We start from the raw sequence: 14,042 nt of genomic DNA, 5'->3' as shown, positions 1-14,042 counted from the left end.
CATCTTTTAACAGCAATCTAAAAGGAATGGAAGATGAAACTATTAAATATCCCAAAAGTAATGTCCCAAAGTTGGTGGGTTTTTTTTGGGTTTTTTTATTGTTTTTTTTTTTTGTTTGTTTGTTTTGGTTTGGTTTTTTTTTTTTTTTTGTTAAGGAAGAATTGAAAAAAGCAGGGGTAAATGGAATATTTAAAAGAAGATGTTTGCTTCAAGTTCTTAGCCTTAAGCTTTGCTTCACTACATGTCCTCTTCATTGGCTGGCAATCATTTGGCTGTCATATATGAGTTATGTTGTTGCTCAATAGCCAGTTTGATTCCAGCTGGACTGTGGTGTCTGCTATGGTGTCTGCAGGCAGAGAAGGCAGAAACAAGAGACTTGGAAAAAGGCTGTGTGGGGGCTAGTGTATACTAAACTCTCTCAGAAGCCAACAAGCAAATGCAGTCTGTTAATAAGAAAATGTGAAAGGCGAGATGTTTTTGCTTTGCAGTGTTGACAAACATGAGTATTGCTCAGTGTTGCACAGTATTGCAACACAGCATTGAACTGTAGTCTGTGATGTCAAGGAAGAGGTAACACCAGCACCAGCCTGCACTGACTGCCATGCTGTGAGAGTGCTTTAATTGCTGGTGTGCTTTTAACAGGTATATCTGGAGATGGGAGTCAGACAGTAAAAGGCTGCGTGAAATGTTCTTGAGAGCAGACAAAATTCTGTCACTTTTACTTCTGTAAATAATAAAAATTACTAAATGTAACTCTTCTTGGAGAGATTATACAATAGTAAGTATTGTGATTTTACACATTAGGCTTGCTCTGCACTGTTTTCTTTTTCACAATACTTTCACATAGTGAAATAAACACATTAAAATATAACAAATTAATTATTTAGTTAATATTAACTTATTTGCTCAAAAACAATGGGAAAAAAAGCAGTCCAAGCACAATGTCTCCCCATCAACTCATCATTATAACTGATAGCATTAAAACACAAAGTCTAAGTTGATATGTATTGAATCCAGAAAAATTTTACACATCAAAAGCAAATGTTATTTTAAATAAAATTTTTCAAATAACACTAAAAACAAGGAAGCTATGTAGAACCATAACAGAACACTTCTTTCTCCTTACTGTAGCTCTTCTTTTTTGATATTACTTGTATGCATTTTTTGTCTTTTTTTTTCAATCTCACTTTTTCATAGACTATTATTAGAGATCTGTAGAGACTTTTGAGTATTCAGAACTGTGTGCAAATTATGTTTGTGGGTATGCAAGCATTTTTCATAATAGTGATAGTCATATATTTACAAAATGTTGACCACAGTTACAAAAATTGAATAATTTAGCATCTGAAATTTCTGCTCAAGTATGTACTAAACCAGGTAAACATAGTATTTTACAAGAGAGGGTATTGTATGCGAATCTTCACAGTAATTTCTTTAAACTAGTAATATTTTTCTGACTACATGAAGTTTTTATCAGGCAACTGAATTCTTCATTTCTGCTAGCAATTTTTGACTCAAATTATTAAGACTATGACTCCGACATGTTCTTTCTACCTGCCCAGCATCAATTCTTTTTCTGTCATTTAACTTTCTAAACCCCAAAAGAGGTCCTCTGTGATTTTGAGTGACGGTAAGATTTTAACTGTGGACTTCATTTGCACTTCCCAGAAAAAAGATTCTATAATGCAGTTCTATTATCCATATATTTTTAAAAAACATTTGTCAATATTGTGAAACGTTGACCTAGACCTCAAATCACTGGTATGTAATTAGCACAATAATTTATTCACATACATACTTTTAGATGTTATTTCTTGGATTTTTATGTGTGTGTGTGATTATGATATATGAGTGACTTTATCATATTTGCTGTCAGCAAGTTTTTCAAAGGAATAAATGGATTTTTTGTGTTTTGGGCCTTAAGCATCCAGCTGATGAAGAGTTCTGACTTTCACACAGTATTATGCACTAATTATCTGGCTTGACTTGTACTGACAGTCTTGGTTTTTTCATAAGGATTGGCCTATGAACTCTTCTAGATTACTAGAAAGAGCAAATTTAGACTCTAATACAGTATGGAATTTACATACTTTAGTCACAGTTTATATTTAATTTTAACAATCAAAATATGTAAACATTAAAATGTAACAATTGTTCCTCATAAAATGACATTTGGGGGCTTTTTAAAATTAAGGTATCATATGATATTAAAAGAAAGCATTGTGAATCAGGTTGGTCTCAGAACTTCTATTCCATAGGCAATTTAACAACTTTCATTTCCAATTCCTTCTCCATTATTTCCATGTTTGGGAGATTAACCTCAACAACTTCAGTAAGACACCAACTTAAATTCCTCAGGAGAAATATTCCTCGTTATTTCAGTTGTTTGCTATTAGATTATTATGTTGAGGTATTATAATTCAGACAATTCAGCTTTTGAAGCTCAGATATGCTGCAGTGTGATTTTGGGGGTAGGCATTATGTAAACAGAACTGGTAATTTAATAATGATAATGAACCATCTCCTTAAATCTCAGACTGATTCTTTTGATGGTTTAGGATTATGGAAGAGAAAATTTTATTTTCCTTTTATTCACACACTTTCATTTGCTTCACAACTCTGGTTCTGGCTGAGACAAGAGAACATCCTTCAAGTATTTGCAGCCTGTCATGACATACATATCTCATAAAAGGAAGAAGCACCGAGAGAATTGTTCTACAGGAACACTAGTTTCAGATATAATTTTTGTAAAACTTAAAAGTTTCTGTGTACATCCAATCTTATGGTGCTTCTCCTACTATCAGAAAGTATCTGATTTAATTTTGTGTTCAGAGTTTGGAAGTTAAAACATGACTACCTAAAAAAAAAAAAAAAAAGAATTAAGTTTAGGAAAATACTGAGGTTGAAAGAGGTTGGTTACATGCGTCCCATTTGTGCAATGTTGATTGTAAAAAATATTGTCCTGGGATGTGCTGTTACTTTCTATGTATTTATAAATTCTTCCTGCAGTGTATCTGCTTTATGTTTATTAATTTTTATGGAAATTCACTGTTGGATCCAGGAATCTGAGAGTTCAGATCATGTCCTGCCAGTTTCGATGGCAGGTGTGCATCTGGGGTACTGCCCTGTTTCTCTCTTTTAAATATGTGGTTCAGAGAAAAAGACCTAGCATGCCAGGGGTAGAGTGTGGTTATCTCTAAATTTATGCTTTAAAAATGGAAACCAATAGGGTTCAGGGTTTATGAGACTTGAGTGATCAATAATGTCATAAAACTATTTTATCAGATATGACACTTTTTGTGAAGACTTTGGTACTTCCTAAGGATCTCCCTAAATTGTTTCACAGTTTTTCACATTTTGTGGTAGATTTCTTTAGAAATATATGTCTTGTATTTATTGTTTTGTTTCACATTCATTGTGTACATATATTAAAACTGGGGAAGATAGGCTTCAGAAGCTGATACTAATTCCCAAAAATGCAGTCAAGTATCTGACTTTATGCCCTTATATTTGAAGTTTTGTAGGCAGTGATATTTTTTAGGATTCACACTGCTTGCTCTGCTGCCCTTTTCAATGCTGTGGGAATCCCAGCCTTGGCCTTTGTGTGGGCAGATGAGTGATGGCGAATAACTTATTTCTTTTCTCTTACTGCCACCAGAGTACATCTCCACATTAATATGAGAAACAGTTCCTCTCGCTCAGCTAGTAAGAAAAACAATAAATAATATTTTGGGCTATTTAGAGACGAGCTGTATCTTTAAGCTGCTTTCTTTACAAATAATTAAATATAAAATATATTTTTAAATAATTATAAAAGGTAATAAATGAAATGTTCCTTCTAGCTCAGTTCCACTCACAGAGGTTTCCATCTTAAGTTCAGTGATGTCACTTTGAGATACTTGAAGCTTGAGCTGAAGATCAGGTGATGCTGATGCCTGAAATAATGCTGAAATGGAAACAGAGCAATACTTCAAGCCGACAAAACTCTCAGTGTCTGTGCTCGTGTACGGCTCAAGTATTTTTTGCCATATGGTCACTCTCAGTTTGGTACTATGACTTAAGCAGAAGAGCTTCAGGAAATTTTGTCACAGAGGCAAGCTGTTAGTATTGCATGTTTGTGTCTGACAGCTGTGAACTGGTTTTCATTTGTTTTTACTTTGCTTCAGCTAATGAAGATAAAAGCTTAGTCTGGTAAGGTACTTTCTGTCATCAATGTATGTGATGAATGAGCCCTCCACCTCTGTAAAAAGACAGTGAAAATTAGCACTGTATTTTTTATTTCAAGATCCTGAGGTTTGTCATTCTTGGCTTGTTTTCTTCATCATTGAACTAAAGTGACTGCTCCGCTCTACTTAGATGTCAAGACAGATCACACACATTAATCACAACCTGATAATAAAAGCACATGTTTTGGCAGGGAAGTCATTCTCTCTGTGTGAGAGATAATATATTAGTATGACATTGGCCAATTTACAGTAGAAAATACATGTTTCGGAATTTATATATAGCAAATAACTTTTGTTTGCTGATTGTATGTGACCTTTCCCAGGCTTGCCTAAATATTCCTTCAGAAAAGTAGTTTTATTAATGCTTTCAGGTTTAACCTGGACATAGTACACTGTCACATTTATATGTTGTTGTGCTGTTCTTTTTGCTCCACAGAAGCTGGCTTCCATTTGTACATGCCTTAAATTGGAATAAATGGGACATATTATAAAAATAATGTCAGATAGACTCCATCTAAAAAATAATAGTTTTAAAAGGTCACATAAACTAGGCCATTCTCAGCTCTTTTTTCCAGATATGTTTGATTAAAAATAGTTTGTTGTGTTTATTAAATCACTGGTGTTTTCCCTTCAGGGCAAACTAAAGCAGAAGCAGATCTTTGTGTTTGTCATCAGTTTAAAGTCAAAAATACAGCTAGATTAAATAGTGCTATATACCTTTCCCCACTACTCAATTATCAATGATGAATTATTTATCATATAATTAAGCACACACATCAGAAATCAGTTGAGTGTAAAATGTTACCCTGAAGGCAGTCAGACATTTCAGTTAATGAGCGTATACATCTATTTGTGCAAAAATATCCACTGTAGAATGTAGTAACTTTCAACTCCCAGAGAAATGGGCTTTGGCAGGAGCTGAGTCAGACCCATAGTATCTATCCCAAGTGATATTTACTTGAAATGTCTTTTGAAATCGATTTGTAGAATATGAAATGGCTAAACAAAAAGCCACGATTGCCTTTCATTGTTTGAAGTAGATTGAGAGATAGATGTTCAAAAAGAGGCATTGTGCTCTCCTCTCCCTTACAAATTATTTTTATATCCTGGGGAGCTTTGTTACAACCATTAAATTAAAAGTGAACATTTAGCTCAGATAGGAAATTTGGATCCTACAGTTTATAATCTTTGTCTAGTTGGTGCTCTGAGGGATAAACCTGATATTTCTGGACTGACCTAGACATTACACCAAAAATACCTTCTCATTTTTGTAACTGTTATTTTACCCTGAAGTCTAGCCTGAAGTTCCACTGTTGACCTTGGTAAAGCTTTCAGCATGCTTTCCAGAGCCTTCATGCATGTGTGCAGCTCTTTCTGTCTCCCCACTGTGGCTATTTAATATTCCAGACTCCACATAGCTCACTTACTAGTATGAGTGTCACTCCATAGTGCCCGAAGCATGATGCAAATCCTAATTTGAAGATTACACTCAGGCTAGCTTTGTGGTACTGGGTATCTTTAGTACTTCTGAGGGTTTGAGGAGAAGAGATGTCTGGATCAACTTGGTGATGTGAGATTTGAATAAATTTTCTCGAAGTCCTAAGGCTTACTTTAAAAATAAATAAATAAATGCAGAATTAAATTCTGACCATTTATATAAATATATGTATTGAATCTAAAAATCAAACTGAACTACATCCCAATTGTCAGAAGACAGAAGAGGTAAGGTAACCTGTGCATTCCACAACAGCAGTTCAACAGATTTTGTGTTTGTGTAGTTAAACTATGTGTGCACTATTAATATTACAGCCCTAGAATGCTATTAGGCAAGTGGGCTGGTAAGACTGGAACCATTTTTCTGTCTCAGGCTCAGAAATCAGTTAGCAGGACCAATTTAAAGATACGCTCCATTATAAATGTGAGGAAGCAATAGTCTGCTTCTTGCTTCACACATAGAAATAAAAAGTCATTAATAAAAAGTCATTAATAAAGTGTGAGTAAAAACTGAGATAAAACATGTGAACTCTGACTTCTTCAACAATTTCTTATTCTCTGTGTGCAATATTTTGCCAGAATATTAGAAACTGTTAATCTGTTGTTACATGTCAGCCATTGTCAGAGGCATTGTCAGCTCTTTAGGCAAAAATTCAAGCTTTCCAGGGTATTGTAAAAGGCTTATGAAAATAATACAGTAAGGAACTATGAGTTCTCAGAATTGAGTTCATAAACTAAATTTATTATTAAGCATGATTTTGAAGTATATGGAAACTATGAAAAATGACAGTATTACAGCCAACCCCCCCAAACAAACATGATAACAATAAAAAGTATCAGTGTAATTGAAATTAAACTGACTAATAAGCAAAAGGAAGAAATATCTATTAAATCTTCTCTATTATGTGAAATAAAAACATGGAAAGCATTAATTCTCAAGTGAATTTTAATGTTTTCTCAGTTGAAGTAATCTCATGTCAGTCTAGTAATTTTTTAAAAATGTGTTGTCCCCAGACTTGCAGCTCTTCTGGTTAAGCTCAATATTTAGGTATGAAATTAGGAATCTAAATAAAGTGGCCACTCTTGCTTGTTTGCATGGCATCTGTGGATGGTAAGTGTTCAATGAAAACAAGGCTATTTATATTTAACTACCCAAGTAACAGGTTTAGGAGCCTAACTTTAGTTGTATGCAAGTGTTTGAATTATTTTTGTTAGGAATATTATCTTGGTAAGACATCCATTCAAACAGAGAGATTTGACCATGCATCTGTACTGCAAAGTCAAGGTAAATCAATTTGTAGTCTTCCTATATTTCTTCCTATCCCACTGGAGAAGCAGCTAACGGGCAAGCCACCATCTGCTGAAATGAGTGGCATTAGCTTTCTGTCCTCCAGTTCCTCTCTTAACAAACTACAATTCACACATCTCCTGAGAGTTTTAATATTTCATTAATACAGGAATTGAACTTTGTGATTACAAAATTAAAGTTCTGTAAAAATATGACTTCTCTTACTGCTCTTGTTTCAATGTATCACAATCAGTTCCTGAATGGAAGAACATAAAATACTAAAGATGCAATATATGATTTCACAGGGTAGTTTGGCTATTAGCCAATTTAGTCCACAGGGTAGTTCGGCTATTAGTTTCAAAACACACACTCCCCCCCACACACACACCCCCCGCGCAATGTAAATACGTCAATACAGTACCATGAACAAATATTATTATTATTCACTTACAGTGTATGCTTTGGGTGTTTAAATTTTTCTTCCAACCAAGCACACGTTTCCGTAAGTTCCTTTTAGGAGAAAACAACTCAGCTTTTATTTGCTGGAGAGAGAATATGCAGAGATGTTTAAAAGTTTTTTTCAACGTTTGGTTAATATTTTTCTTATGAAGTTAGTTTCTTTAATACAGAGTTATCACAGTTATTAGATTAAGCTACAAAAATATTAGATGATATAAGCAAAAGATGTTACTGTTCTTGCCAGTACATGACCATTTCTGCAGAGGCACACTACTGCTGAAGAGGCTTTGAAGAAAAACAATAGTTACGCAGTCATACCAGTGTGACAAGATAGAATAGTCCTTGCAGAGCCCAAACCCAATGGCAGACCTCTTTGGTTCAGCAAAGCTCTTGAGTTTGAACTCACTGCTTCAGTCATTTCGTTTGAATTATAGTCTCCCTTTGTAATATCACTTTATGTGTCCTGGTTCTACTGTCTTGTTTGGGAAACCTTACTGAGCTGTAGCACAGTCTCGTAAGGTAGGCAGGGAGTGATACATCCATAGGAGCTAGGCAAGATTTCAGAAATGCTGAAATAAATACCTTGGCAAATCTATCCACACTTTTTTTTTTTTTTTTTTGGTCAGTGCACTTTACCCAATTATGTAATTTTAAAATTTGAAATTAAAAATGTACCAGCACAAAATAGTAATTCTATGAGTTTTGCAGACCATCTCTGTAATCTGAATTAAGGCCCAAAACTAGACTCCATTCAAGGGAAAGAGGGAAAGAGCCATAGAATTACCATTTTTATGCAGCTATGATCACATGATACCTGCACAATCTGTCATGGTGCCTAAGCACATAGTTGCAGAGGCAGGATAAGGATTCAGGAGCCTTGGGTATGTGCAAGTGCTGTTTCTTGGACTCTGGAGAATTTTGGAGAACCAGATCTTTGCATGTTTATCACAGACACCTAAGTGCATGTTTTCAGAAAGGTTCTCTTTCTAAGTATAGAAGTTAAGATATTTGTGCTTATATTTGTGACCCATTAAAAAAGAACAAAAAAAACCCCCAAAAAACCCCCACTATCAAATACAGTGTATTATTCTGAAAATCTGGTCTCTTACAGTAAATCCTAACAGGAAGCTTGAGGCAGTATGAAAACAGTGTGGGTGGGAACTTTGATTTTTGTCCAGCTCTAGTGTAGAGGTGTGATAACCTGCTTTTCTGGAGGAATAGAAGATTCCTGGGAAAGTTGTGATCTCTGTGTAAAATATGTATTGTTTCTATCTGATGTTCTGCACTTTTTCAGACAAATATTCTAGGAGAAATCCTGCTTCCTCTGAAAAAAAACTTCTGCAACTTTTCATGTGATAAGGAATTCATCTGCACTTTGCAGTGCTAGTATAATAACCATGTGGATAAAGTGTAACCTGAATGAATATTAGTGTTGCCAGATAGTAGGAATCCTTGCTATTTTTTCCAGTTCTTTCAAATAAAATTATTTCAATTCACACATCTACTCTCTCAGTTCATATCATGCTACTGAAACTGTTATAGCTACTGAAGTAGCTATAACATAAATACATTTCTTAACAAGACAAACGTGTAGTGGTGGCACTTTTCTGTTTGTTTCCCTTTATATATCTCGTAAATATCAGTGCCATCTCCTCAATTTTGACAAGAGCTAGATGGTATTTGGATAAGACACAACATTTTGAATCATGTTACAAGCATCTGTTTCCAGTGTCTATCAAACTGGGATTTGGAATATATTCTCTTAAAATGCCCTAGACTGAAAAAATGTTTTGCTCATGAAGTTAGTGTCTGAGATATGTTTCTTCTATGCCAGTTTTGCTTTTTGGGACTCAAAACACACACCATCCTTTTCAAACACGGACAAAGTCCCACTGACAGAAAATGATACTGAAAGATACCATAACACATTCTCCATATTTGCACTTGCACTCATTTACAGTGTGGATACTTAATCTTTGATTTTTGTTTAGATATGTAAAAGTTAAGATACAGACTTTTCCTCTTTCATATGTGAATTCTCTTATTTACAAATGCAAAATGTTGCGTGGCAATATGCCTGTATACCTCTAGCAATGGGATGTTTTCAGCACTAGAGCCTCTGATTTCTATGTCTGTCTGTACAATTAAATAATATTTTCTACTTAAAATTCCATGAAATACCAACTGGGCATTCTCCATCTTCTAAATGGAACTCCTGCATAGCAATAATTATGCATATTAAAGTGTAACATTTATCTTCGGTTAACTGAATTGTGTAATAGGTAAAGAATATGCCTATATTTGTAGTTTGGAAGTAGTTTAAAACCAGTAGAAAAGTACTAAATAGAGTGTTTTTCTTCATACTATTTGGCAGCTGACTGCTGCTGTTCATGCTGTCCAACAAATTTGCTCATGACAAACCTGAAAATGTCTACGCTGTTTTTAAGAATATGTGATTTGACACTTTTTTAATGTGTTTTTTTAATGTTATTTTTAAGAATATATGTGCGATTTAGGACACTTCAGATGCGAACATTGTTTGTCTAAGAATGGAGGAATATATTGAAATCCAAATTATTATATTCGATATAAACTTAGCTACTACAGATGTAGTAGCTGCAGGATTCTCAGTATTTTAGGAAAACTGCTGTGATGCACAGCTTTTTTGTCATTTTGATTGGTGAACTGCTATGTGCAAATTGGTTTAATAGTATAGAAATAAAAGTCCAAAAATACGTAAAATTACTTATATTGTAATAATGGTGCTTTTAAGAAGGTAAGAAATGTGAAGGTGAATATTTTCTGAATGTGTCCTTGAATTTGTATCTCCCACAACTTTGTGAGTATTTAGACACCAAGTTCATAGACAAATAATGATCTCACTACCTTTACCAGGCTTTTTTTTTAATTTGTGAGACTTGCTTCAACTGAAAGGAATTGTAGGCTTTAAGAAAACACTTTACTTGGTGACTTCTTATCCAAAGTACGCCTTTTTCAGCAGTTTATCTAACACTGGGTGTGCAGCCAGGAGTCAGGTGTGTCAGCAGAGCTCTCTGCACAAATTAATGTTCCCAAATTAATGGTCCTTACTGAGAAATCTCAGCTTTTTAGAAGTTCAGGATGATACTTCTTTGCCATTAGCCTGCCCAATGAGAATTAAATGATTTGCGTTTCTGATTTGCATCATGTACATCACCTGTAATTTTCACCCACAGATTTTCCACATGACATATGATCTGGCCAGTGCTGTGGTGAGAATCTTTAATCTGATTGGAATGATGCTGCTGCTGTGCCACTGGGATGGTTGTCTACAGTTTTTAGTACCGTTACTCCAGGATTTCCCACCAGATTGCTGGGTGTCCCTAAACGGTATGGTTGTAAGTATTGTTCATTTTTCATTGTGCTTTCTAAACATTATTTTTTTAAACAGTTAGCTTCAGAATTAAGTGTAAAAATATATATGCCTAGTAAAACATTGCCCTGCAATTTATTCAAGGTTACTTCTGGGTTTTGTTGTCTGGCTTGCTAATGAACTAGAAGTTTGTTTTGTAGCCCTTATCACTGGTAAAATAATACTGACTCATTGTCAGTTAATGAGCCAGAAAATACTTTCAGTTCTAAGGTCATTTTAATTTATTAACCCTCTTACCCTCAAGAAAGCTGCCAAAAGAAATTTGGAAACACTCAGTTCACCAGTGCTTTCAATTTAGGCTGTAGTTTCAGAATGCTTCTGAAGGTCTGTTATTGGTGTTTGTTTTGTCTAACGTTGTCCTCAGTTTGTTTTGTAAATAAATTCTGGGTCATCTCATGATCTCTTTACCAAGTTGTTCCCAACTTAACAGTCGACATGAGTTTTTTTCTAAGTAAAATCAGAGTAATACATTTACTTCTATGACAATTTGTATGGATGAACAGACTGTTCAAGGATGGAATGTGGCTTTGCCTTATTTATAAGGAAGGCTTATGATGTTCTGCTTGCCTTAAAGACCAATGGCTGTGAAAAATTAAGTCATTTTTATCAAGTCAGATAATGAGGTAATACACAGAACATTTTCATGGGAAATACAGTGAAAAAGTTGTTGAAATGTGCCTATACCAAAAAGAAAAAGCCCCAAGCAACACTCTCATTGGCCCTCTGAAAACATGTGTGTCTCCATTTTTTATAGTGTTCGAATACATAAACCAGCACCTTTAATATAGCTGGGCATCTTGCTCAGTCACACATATTTCTATTGTAGAAACATGATATTCATCCCTTTAGAAATCTGATACTGCACATTACAGTGGGAGCTTGCTGACTAAGATTGACAGTCATACAGACAAATATTTGCAGTCATCAAGCAACATCTTTAATGATAAGCAGTATGTTTGCTGACACCTCATTGTGCAGCATTCCTAAAAAAATAGTGACATATCTTCAAAAATGGGATTGCTACAAATAAAAGTAGGTCACCAGAATGCTGACTGGCATGTCTTTGCATTCTGCTGCATTCTGGGTTCTGCTTTGTAACATCTTCCATTCAGATTTACAAAGGGTACATTTTCTACTGCCTTGTTAAAGATCTGGATGAAAACCATGCTCACAAGTGAAAGAAAGCCTTGGATTACACTTAATTGAAGTATTTACCTTTTAAAGAACACAACTATTAAGTTCCCTCTCTTCCATAGGAAGAGCTACATTTTATCTAAGAAGGCTGTGACACTGTGTACATGCTCAGGAAGACTCTTCTTTCTGCCTGCCCATACTCACGGTCTTTTTATGGAAACAATACTGTCTCCTTACTGGCCACAAACTCTTGGAAAGAGCCTTTTTTGAAAGTTGCAACTTTTTTTTTTTTTTTTTTGTCTGGCAACTGAATATGTTGCTGTTGAATGAACATTGTGGAGAGATCTGAAAACTGAGCAAGATTACGTTCAAGATTACATTTCTTTTAGTCCTGTGGCAAGAAAAAGAGTTGTTGACTGCCAGCCTGGTACCAAGAACATGTTTAAGGATACTGTTGTGGCAGGCAGCTAGACCTTTCTTCTGTCCTTCTTTCTCCTTTCTTTCTTCATTATGTTATGAAATGCTTCCTTATTGCTTTCCAGGCTCTGGAAATGATTCTTGCTGAGCCATCATGGAATATCAGTCCTCTGAAATGATAGAGGAAGTAGAAGGGTGATAATGATGATGGTGATGATGGTTATATGCTTTGCTGGTGTATTTGGAGTCTAACCAACTGCTGACTTTGGAATTTGGAAGGGCTTTGTGTTCCTGATACTGCAAGAGCTTTGGAAGGAGGGGTACCTTACTCCTTGGTGTACTGTAGCATATAAAAATTTTGAAACTTTTGTTACTGAAATGACTGCACCTAATACTAGGGTTTGGACTCAAATGCTGTTGAGATAGAAAGTCAGATAGAATCTTACTATTTCTGTTGCCCTTAAGATCTTTGTCTGTGAACTGGTAGTGATGGCCATGGCAAAAGATCAGCATTGTTAGGAAGAGGAAGTCTTTCCCTTGCCCCAGCTAATGCACCTTTCTGTCAAAGTATTCCCTTCTACTCAGATTTTAGTCAGAGATTAATGGTAGATTAATACCACAGATTGGTGGTAGACTATTAGGTAAAGATAACTCCTTGCATTTGCATCCATTTGGAGTTTTGTTCAAGTTTCTGAGACAAGTACTTCTGAAATAAAACTGCCCTAGGAAAGGCAAAATTCTTCTATTTGAATTTCAGTCTTTTTTTGACTTTTGCTCCAATGTACTTTCCTCAAAATGACATTGTTACAAGGGCTAACCTCAGGCTAATACACCAGTTTTGCTTTGATGTAAAATTTTAACACTTATTCATGGTGATCATTGGCTTGAAGACTTGTTCAAACCAATGTGTGCTTAGCGAGAAAAAGTTTAGTTCTCCAATATGCAAGTCAGTTGCAAACCAGAGCATTTGCAGATAACCTGATGATAAAGGAAGGATGCCATGAGGATAATATGCTGTGTCCTCAGTTGACAGAGCCCACTGTACTCTGCCAGCCCATAGTTCCCTTCTGTCTTACACATTAGTTGCTTCAGGCTGCAGAGTGCAAGAACTTCTGAAAGCCTTCTCCTGAAGGCTGTTTCTTCTGTACAAGCTGATAGTGAAAGTATTCAAATTCCATAGGCATGCTAATGGTTTTACTTTAAAAATACTGTTAAGAAAAATAACATAGGTTAGATTTAGTGTCACAAATGAGTAGGATAATGAAACCAAGCTGCATTTTGATTGCTGCCTCTCTTAATAATGAGACTGGATGCAATTAAAGCAAAATAAATAGGTTGGGTTTTCATATTTGAAAGGATGATAAAGATGTCATAGTGCATCATGAAGTAGACTATGAAATGAAATAAAATGAAATTAAATGAAAAGCCTTCTCTGTTAAAGAGAATAAACTCACTACTGGTTAATACTGCACCAACCTACAGCTTAAGCAGTTCAACAAAACTGTTCAGATCACGTTGGTATATTGTCTTCAATGCTACTACTAATGAACCCATATTGTATCTGTAGCCTCAGATTGGCCTTCTTGGCCAGTTCCTAATATTGGCCTTCATG

The 14,042-nt window shown here is 35.1% G+C and overlaps 1 protein-coding gene across 3 annotated transcripts in view; it reads left to right on the top strand.

Moving 5' to 3' along the window:
- The window catches only part of HCN1 (hyperpolarization activated cyclic nucleotide gated potassium channel 1), a 200,980-nt gene that overhangs the window by 97,134 nt on the left and 89,804 nt on the right, over positions 1-14,042 (top strand). For all 3 annotated transcript variants that reach the window (XM_074932746.1, XM_074932745.1, XM_074932747.1), the window contains one exon: positions 10,683-10,844. In XM_074932746.1, coding sequence (XP_074788847.1) covers positions 10,683-10,844 — 162 coding nt within the window. The remainder of the gene's footprint in view (positions 1-10,682; positions 10,845-14,042) is intronic.

This window comes from Athene noctua, chromosome Z, assembly GCF_965140245.1.
Source record: "Athene noctua chromosome Z, bAthNoc1.hap1.1, whole genome shotgun sequence".
Classification (NCBI taxonomy): Eukaryota; Metazoa; Chordata; class Aves; order Strigiformes; family Strigidae; genus Athene; species Athene noctua.
Note: the sequence above shows the minus strand (reverse complement) of the source record. Positions and strands in the feature narration are given on the sequence as shown.